Source organism: Brassica oleracea, chromosome C1 (assembly GCF_000695525.1).
Source record: "Brassica oleracea var. oleracea cultivar TO1000 chromosome C1, BOL, whole genome shotgun sequence".
Classification (NCBI taxonomy): Eukaryota; Viridiplantae; Streptophyta; class Magnoliopsida; order Brassicales; family Brassicaceae; genus Brassica; species Brassica oleracea.
Genome location: NC_027748.1, coordinates 38,483,051 through 38,492,238, shown reverse-complemented (window position 1 = coordinate 38,492,238; position 9,188 = coordinate 38,483,051). Strand labels below are relative to the sequence as shown.

The following is a 9,188-nucleotide window of genomic DNA, read 5'->3' as shown; positions in this document are numbered from 1 at the left end:
TCATGCTCTTATGTGTTAGCTTCACAGTCATTTAGCAATTAATGTGTTCACACACTAATTGTCTTAATTCTATCGCGCAGACTATTTAATGTATTCACACACTAATTTTTTTTAAAATCAGCTCAATTTCAATTTTCGTATTTTAACATTTGTATTAGTGATTTGAAGTTCTCTTCTGACAAAAACTGAATAATATCATTGTTGAAAGAAATAAATTACAAAATCATTAAGATTCACATCAACTAAAATGTCGGAATGAAAATTATTTTAGAAAGAATGAAAATGATTTTAGAAACTGAAAGTTTTGGTATTTGCCGAACTTGGCCATGGTTGAGGTTTATGTATATGGAAGCAATAAATAATTGCTATTGGTTATGAATTAAGGAAACTAAGGTGGAAAATGTCACATACAAAGTTTGATCTTAAGTTTAGCCAAATATTATTTTTCTTTACAAAGTTTTCATATCAAACTAAGAATTAGAATCATAATCAGATTGTTAGAAAAAATCAGAAAAGTTTTAAAAGAAAAGAAAATTTGGGAAATCGATTGAAAAACAGAATTCATGTACCAGAGATCATATTATTTTCGACGCAACTCTAACCTATTTCACTCTATTGTAATGTATTTTTATTATATTTACCACGAATTTTATATAAGAAAATACAAGTTATTGGTTATAGACTACGTCAATTTTGTAACATGCCCAATGACCCGACGTCCAACCATTTTTATTGGTATTCTTAAAGTATGGTTCAATAATTATGTATGAAAAATAAGCCCAACATATTAGTTTTACATTTATTTATTTTTATTTATATTAGTAGAAGAATGTCTAGGTAAAATATTTGGATACGAAGAACCGAACTTGATTTGAAAGTAATACTAAACACAAACTAAAACTGATTAAGTACTCAAATGGATCTAAAAGCTTAATATCTGGATAACCAGACCCGAATCCGATCCAGAACTGAAATATTTTGGATACCGAAAATATCTAAAACATAATTATATACTTAAATATATTAGTTATTTTAAATTTTATATCTATTAGATATTCATTAATATGAAAATATCTAAATTAACCAAATATGTTCTAAATACTAAAAAATATATTATTTTCTCCATCTAAATATTTAAAATTTTTATGTAAAATTAAGTATTTAGTTTTACATTATTCAAATTTTTATCTGTTATATTATTTTTATTTTCGGATTTTTTGGATTAAGCATATTTGGATTTTTGTTAAAACATTACATAATTAAAATATGTATCCAAACTCGAACCTGAACCGAATTTGCAATAATTCGAACCAAATCCAAACCAAATTCAAATCAAAATTTGTAAATATCTGAATCATATTTAAATTTGTAACTCTAAAAATTTGAAATCTGAATAAATGATCTCCACCCGAACGAATATCTGAATATTATCCTTTGAAAAAGCTATACGATAAATTTCTTATTCCAACGTAAAATAAATAATTTTAATCCATTATTTTACTCTGCGTACGGTGCGGATTATTGCCATGCGTAAATAAGGCAAAGCAAAAGTGCTACATAGCGATGAAATTATAAATATAAAGTATTTAGGCCGATGGCTGTAGAACTGTAATAGGTTGGTGCAAGCCTGTCCTGGGTCCGTATAGCATATACCAACTGGAAAAAAAAAATACTCCACTAATTAGACTTAAAAGTAAATTCTGAAATACAAGTTTTGTCGGCATACGTACAAAGCAAATCCTAGCTTCCTGGCGATAACTTTTTGTTTCTATAAGAAGAAACCTTTGTTTTATAAAATTAGATATGCATTAGTGTCGGTTGAGTTATTGGCTACTATTTTTTTCACAATATTCCTCGATCGAGCTTACATGTTCTAAAAGCATCTCCAAGAACAATTTATAAGAAAAAAATGTATGAATGGTTGAAATGTACAAGTGGTTTGTGCTTCGAAAGGTTATTATAACCTTGACAAAAAAAATATTATAGATGACACATCTGCCAAGTATTTATATAACTTCACTAATCGTATAATTAGCTAGTTTCAAACGTACAATGATCCGTTTGTATTCATATACTTTTAAACAGTCTCAACGATGCCACTTATATCACTTATTTACACGTATTTCATGTATCATATTATTTTTTTAAATGTATCATATTGTTTCCAGTTCATATAATCACAACTCGCAGACTGTTTAATTTCCCTGCAACGGTCTTAAAAGACTTAGACGCAAGTTCAAGGACCACATGCCTCTGACTCGTCTGAAGGAAATCCTAAGCATCTTCTTTCCTTATTTTTGTTCTTCTCTTTGCCAAGGTGACAATTATGTAGGTCTACTTTTGTAAAACATCAACATTCGTTCCTTTATGATATATTCACAGTTGTAGCAAGAAAAATGTTTCGTAGGTGAGAATATTAGTTATGTGCACTACTAAACATAACTAAAAACATGCAAGTAATCTAGTTACATGACCATATTTCATCGGTAAATGATTAATTTAATATGCTTTTGGTAAGGGATAATAGTTAATAGACCGCAGAACGTAAGGTAAGAACTTTTTTAGGGGAAAGAGTATTAAACTACGAAAGCTACCTCGGCCATAATAGTATAAAATGCTACTCTTATTAGTTTTAAAGTTTGTTGACTCGTTAAGGAAAAGCAGGTATCTTTGTAAATTACAATCATCACGTACAGTCTTTCTTTCGTTTTCTTTCTCTCGGTAACTTTTCATTCTCTTTTTAAGTAAAAGAATGTTATGTTAAAATCATGTAAATTCTTATTTACTATTAAACATTTCACTATCTTTTTCTTTCGTTCAACAATTTATAATCATTATAATAGAAAAAGAAAGAAGAATAACTAATAGTGTGGGTTATGATACTAAAAAAAACAATCAACTTGCGTACTCCTTTTCCGACAACCATACAGGGCATCCGATGTAGGTCAAACTTTTATGATAAATGTGTCTAAGAGCACCTCCAATGGGGTTCTGCCAAGTATTCATATAGCTTAACTGATCGTATAGTTAGCTAGTTTCAAAAAAATATACTATAAATGTACAAGTATTTATATGATCCGTTTGTACTCATATACTTTTTAACAGTTTCAACGATGCCACTTATATCACTTATTTACACGTATTTCATGTATCATATTGTTTTTTAAAATGTACATCATATTGTTTCCAGTTCATATAATTACAACTCGAAGACTGTTTTCCCTGCAACGGTCTTAAAAGACTTAGACGCAAGTTCAAGGACCACATGCCTCTGGACCAAATGTATCTTCTTTCCTTATTTTTGTCAAGGTGACAATTATGTAGGTCTAACTTTTGTAAAACATCAACATTCGTTCCTTTATGATATTCACAGTTGTAGCAAGAAAAATGTTTCGTAGGTAAGAATATTAGTTATGTGCTCTACTAAACATGACTAAAATCATGTAAGTAATCTAGTTACATGACCATATTTCATCGGTAAATTATTAATTTAATATGCTTTTGGTAGGGGATAATACTTAATAGACCGCAGAACGTAAGGTAAGAACTTTTTTAGGGGAAAGAGTAGTCAACTACGAAAGCTACCTCAGCCATAACAGGATAAAATGCTACTCTTATTAGTTTAAAAGTTTGTTGACACGAAAGGAAAAGCAGGTATCTTTGTAAATTACAATCATCACGTACCGTCTTTCTTTCGTTTTCTTTATCTCTCAGTAATTTCTCGTTCTCTTTTTAAATAAAAAAAAATATTATGTTCAAATCATGTATATTCTTATTTACTATTAAACATTTCACTATCTTTTTCTTTCGTTCAACAATTTATAATCACTATAATAGAAAAAGAAAGAAGAATAACTAATAGTGTGGGTTATGATACTAAAAAGAAACAATCAACTTGCGTACTCCTTTTCCGACAACCATTTGCAGGGCATCCGATGTAGGTCAAACTTTTATGATAAATCTGTCTAAGTTTCTTTTTTTTTATTAAAGCGACAGCCCAAGTTGTATTTTCGATTGCTTTGTATAAGAAAATATAATACTATCTGGATTAATTATCAAACACCAATAACATACGTAATTATCATAATTAATATGTATATTGCATGTGCAACTATTATACTTTCCAACCATATCGAGTCTGTCAATTATTCTTTTGTATGGTCACGTTGGTTGGTAGATTTTGTCTGCGTTCACGCTTTGCACGTGTTCCTGGGCGTACAAACAGTTAATCTTGTTAAATCGTTGTCAGTAAGGAGCGTTGGGAGATGTAAACTTTTCATAGTTCAGTAAGTAAAAAACATTCATAGCGACATTGATAGCATATGCAGTTTCACATTTGGACTTGGAACGATTGACTATTGACTAATAACAAACTATAGTCAATATTCAATAATTCTTGCAAGATATAAATAACACTTATGCCTTCGGTTCTTTTTTGGTAATATCACGGATTCACGGTAGCTTTAGCTTTATTCATGGGAAGCATCCTGACAAGTGATGAGCTGCTACTAGCAGTTTAGCAAAAAAGAAAAAAAAGAGAGCTGCTACTAGCAAAAACTGGCCTGGATTTTCGATATCCAATATTGTGGAATCGTACATTTTTGCTCAATCCTAACTAATTGATCCAATCAAAAGGAACCAAACAACTTATCATTTAAATATTTTGGAATTGAAAAGAAAAAAAACTGATCCCATATTTATTTCAAAACTAAGATTATATTTCACTAAAACCTGAACCTTGACTGGAATCGAATCCCAACCATGTGTGATAGATTCAAATTTATTTTAGATATAATTAATTACAAACAAGAAAAAAAACAAGAAAAAAAAGACAGGGAAACCAATCCAAAGCATTACAAAAACCCCTTGACATCTTGTTTTTTTCTTACTTGGTGAATCTAGCAGATAACTCTCAATTTGTTTCATCGAGATATCTACCACATCAGCCCTCAAATCCGATAGAGTAAGTAAAAAATTATTTAACAAATGAAAATTACGACGGGGATGAGTCAGATTGTCGCGCCAATAACACACATAATACGAAAGCACAACCACAAGAGCCATGAAGAGGAGACATTCTTGATCTTCGTTCTTTTCAAAAATATTTTATAAGATGACTAATCTCTCAAAAACACTAAAGAAAATCTTCTTTTATCTCTTCAAAGTTCACGTCGAAGTTGAAAAAAGAAAATTATATGATGCGGTTGGCGTTTCATGCTTGAGCACTGTATGTATTTGCGAACTAAGTTTTAGTATTATAAGGACTCATTTTAAGCTGACTGCAAATAGTGATGATGTAAGGAAACAAATTGTGAATGGAATGAATTCAATGATGGAACTTCAATACTCCAACTCAATTACCCAAAATAAAAATAAAAAACTTAAAAAATGCAATATGCCATAAAAATGATATATAAATATTTAGTTTATCATTCTAATATATTTGTGATTTCATTTTTATAATAAACTTAAAATATATTAGGGATATACGTTTCGTCAGTTAAAACTATAACCACATGAAAGAAACATGAATTGATAATCCAGATATTAAAAACACTACCCAACATGTTCTTGATTCAAAATCATGGTCTTGACCTAAAAAAAACATGTTCTTGACAAAAAAATACAGTGAAAATTCAGATAATGGACGGATTCGAAAAATTCAGAAAGCCAAAATAATTTTAAACTCAATAATTTGTATAAGAACTAATTGGTGATCAATCTCAACTAATCTCCAATACTAGGATCTAGAAAAGATATGAAAATACACACCACAAACACATTTTAATTTATTGATAAAATCGATAATTATTCGACCAACCATATGTAGGTTACAGCACTTCACAACAATAATATCTCAAAGACCGAGAGAGAAAGGAAAACCAGTCGAACCTAACCAGCCTCCACCACCAATAAACTGACCAGCAGTATATCTCTGAGCTTCAGAAGCAGCCGTGATTCCCTTAAAGCCCCTCCACTTCACTCTTCTTGCAGTTCCAGCCCCTGCTCCTTTGTTCGCATACTCTCTATAAGTCAAAGTGTTCAACGCAAACGTCCCGGTCCACTCGGACCACCCTTCGGGTCGGATCACGTCCGAGATATCTGACTGCATGATCACTGTTTGTGAATACTCTTTCCACGGCCGACCAAGATACGTCGGGAAACTACCTTTCACGGACTGCAAATCCGACGTGGCACCGATCCTACATCTTTGGATAACGATCCCTGTGTTCTGGTTAGGATCGGTCCTTCCTTGGGCAGTGACCATGTTTTTCTGGCCTGAGTTTGGTCGGCGAGCGTGGATATCACAGTCTTGGAGAACCACGGCCGCATTTCCGAAGATGAAGTCGACGGTTCCGGCGATGAGGCACTTGACGAAGTACTGACGGTTAGAGTGGACGTAGAGAGTGTCTTGGTAAGCTAACATGTCGCATTGGTAAAAAGCGGAGAAATCAGAACCGACACGGAAAGCCACCGCTTGGTGCTTAGACGGACCTGCTGTGTTCTGGAAAGTGATGTCACGCGCTAGAAACCTTTCGCCGACAGCAGCTAGACCCCACAAAAAAAGATATCAATCAGTTTAGCGGAATCATTAGCTGAAAGGACTAATAACAATAACATAAGACTTGTTTAGCTGGAATATCACTTTAGTTTAAAGGATTTGTATTTTATCTCCTTATAAAATATTTTAAAAAGCGGAAAAGAAGTTAAATGCAGCTTGAAATGTGATGATAATAATTGAAAAAGTATAGTAAAAAAAAGTGAGGATAACTAAGGTGTAATCTAATGAAATTATGTACATGTAAATAAGGGACAAGATCGGATAGAAAAGTCAACAACAATGAAACAAGAAAAAAAAAACAAAAGGTTAAAGGCTATTCTCACAAGTGGATGAGCCATTAACCCAATCCAGGACAAGTGACCTAGAAAAGCATAAGAATAAAGCCAAGAAAATGATGGATCAAGACTCGTACATGACTCATATCTTACAAAGCGTTTTGTTCATTTATGGCAATTCAAGTTCAAATTTAATTTTATCTCGTTACTAGGCTACATGTGCGACTCAAATGTTGTAGTGGCTACTACGACTAAGAATCTACATGTGAATAATTAATGTACTTGAAAAGACTAACATTTTTCCACCACAAAGAAGGGCCACATCGTGCAAAATTACTTTTAAATCTTTTATTTTCAAAAATAAAAAGAAATAAATAAAGTTGCTTACCAACGGTGGCAGAATGAAAGGTGGTGCTACCGTCGACGACGTTTCTATTTCCAGTAATAATAGTTCTTGTCCGACCATCTCCCATAAACATTATATTCTTTTTCTTCTTCGACACTTCCACATTCTCTCTATAAACACCAGCTTTTATATGTATCACATACCTCCTCTTACTATTATCCGGGGCAGCTGCAACAGCAGCCGCAATAGTCTTGAATTTACCGCTACCGTTAGCAGCCACAGTCGCATCGGCTCTCACTGAAGACCCTTGAAGAAGCCTCCTATCTCCCGCGGATAACCAAGTAGGCCACCCCTCTGCGTCTACTTCTCCGGCGCCGGCAATATCTACGGACACCGTTGTTTCCTCCTCCTTGAGTTTACGGTTGTTTGAGAAGGATTTAGCTTTTAGCTCGAAATTGGCTATGTCGCTATCAGTCATGTTCTTGATCATTGCTAGTGCGTTGCTGCACATGTGCTCGACGTGTACCTACACAACTTATCTCGTTATAAAATTGTATCTGAAAACAATTATGTTATCACAAATATATAGAATTAAATACACTCTTGACAAAAAAAAAAAATATATATATATATATACACTCCAATAACAACTGATAGCAACTAGTTTTACCAACACTAGCTAACAACATTTCATTATAAGAAAATAAATTCCAAAAAACAGAGAATTGTCAAGAAATGTGATGTGATGTAAGATTTATTTAGTTTTCTTGTAACCATATCTATAATCTTTTTCATCGCATGCATTCCAACAAAACAAAAACATCAGTTCGTAACCCCACGATGAAATAACAGAATAGTGATGTTATGTTGAGTCAATTCAGATTCCATAAATTTAGTGAACCAAAACAAATGCATTTTATGAGTCGACATTTGCAAATTTTAAATTAATTCAATTTTCCATACTCTTATGTTATACATTTCACTTTTTTTTCAGTTGTTCTCCAATTCTATATGAGAGCCGTAATGGCTAAAGAACTACTGTTTTTACGTACCTGACCCTTCAACAAGACCTTACGGACTTTCTTGTCAGCATCATCATGAGAGAATCCGTCGAGACAAGTCTCCTGGTTGGTAATGGCAGAGCTTATTAGGGTTTTGAGATCACCGGCGTGTTCCCTTAGAGTTTTCTTGTTAGGGTACATTTGGAGATCTTCCAGTGTCTCATGAAGCTCATCAAGCGTCTCATCAATAGTCTCCAAACAGTCATGAAGCGCCGTCTTCTCACGTGGAGTCAGTCCTTTCCTGTTCTTGATCAGTTTCTTCACCGTGAAGTAATTGTGTTCCACGGCGATTGTTGTTAGGTTAAGCGATGCCTCAATGACGTCTTTCTGCGACGTCAGTTTGACGCCGCCTGACGTGGCCACGGCGGAGATGCAGAGCTCAGGGTACAGCGTGGAACTGCAAGCGGATCTTAGCACGGCATGAGAGGACGGTGATAGAGGTTTTTTTCTGTTTCCGCTGGCTTTTGAAGCTCCGGCGGCGATTCCGATGACGGCAGCCACGAGGAGCAAAGCTACGGCGGCAGATAGTAAAACAATTTTCTTGTTTTTCTTGAAATTATCTTTGGAGAATATTTCTTTGATAGATGATGCCATTGTTTGACACGGATGAGTGAGAGTGGTGAATGTTCTCTTCAAGAGTGGGGTGTTTATAACTTTATATTGATGAAATTAAAATTAGAAACGATATTTATTTTTAATGGCTCTTTTCTCTTTCTTCTTACTTGACTCAATTATTTGAGTGTAAATAAATTCATTCGTTAGAAATAAAACACATGTTATTAAGCCGTTAATAGAAGATAAGATTTTTATAATATCTTATCTTCTCTCTTTCTTCTAAATTTTCTTGACTATTATTTGAGTGTAAATTTAGTGAAAAATCCACATGTTATAAGCCGCCTCGTTAATAGAAGATAAGATTTTTTTGTAAAGAGAATATTATTCCA

At 33.2% G+C, this 9,188-nt stretch overlaps 1 protein-coding gene across 2 annotated transcripts in view; it reads right to left on the bottom strand.

Moving 5' to 3' along the window:
- LOC106317174 (pectinesterase/pectinesterase inhibitor 3-like) overlaps positions 1-8,895 on the bottom strand; it is a 13,360-nt gene extending 4,465 nt beyond the window's left edge. The window contains exons 1-3 of one of the 2 annotated variants that reach the window (XM_013755027.1): positions 8,236-8,894; positions 7,226-7,709; positions 5,766-6,549 (exon numbers count right to left, since the gene is read on the bottom strand). In XM_013755027.1, the coding sequence (XP_013610481.1) occupies positions 5,858-6,549; positions 7,226-7,709; positions 8,236-8,838 (1,779 nt within the window). In that variant the 5' untranslated portion in view covers positions 8,839-8,894 and the 3' untranslated portion in view covers positions 5,766-5,857. Of the gene's footprint in view, positions 1-5,765; positions 6,550-7,225; positions 7,710-8,235 lie in introns of those variants that run through there. The other variant, XM_013755034.1, reaches the window with a different exon arrangement.
- Between the last annotated feature and the right edge of the window lie 293 nt (positions 8,896-9,188).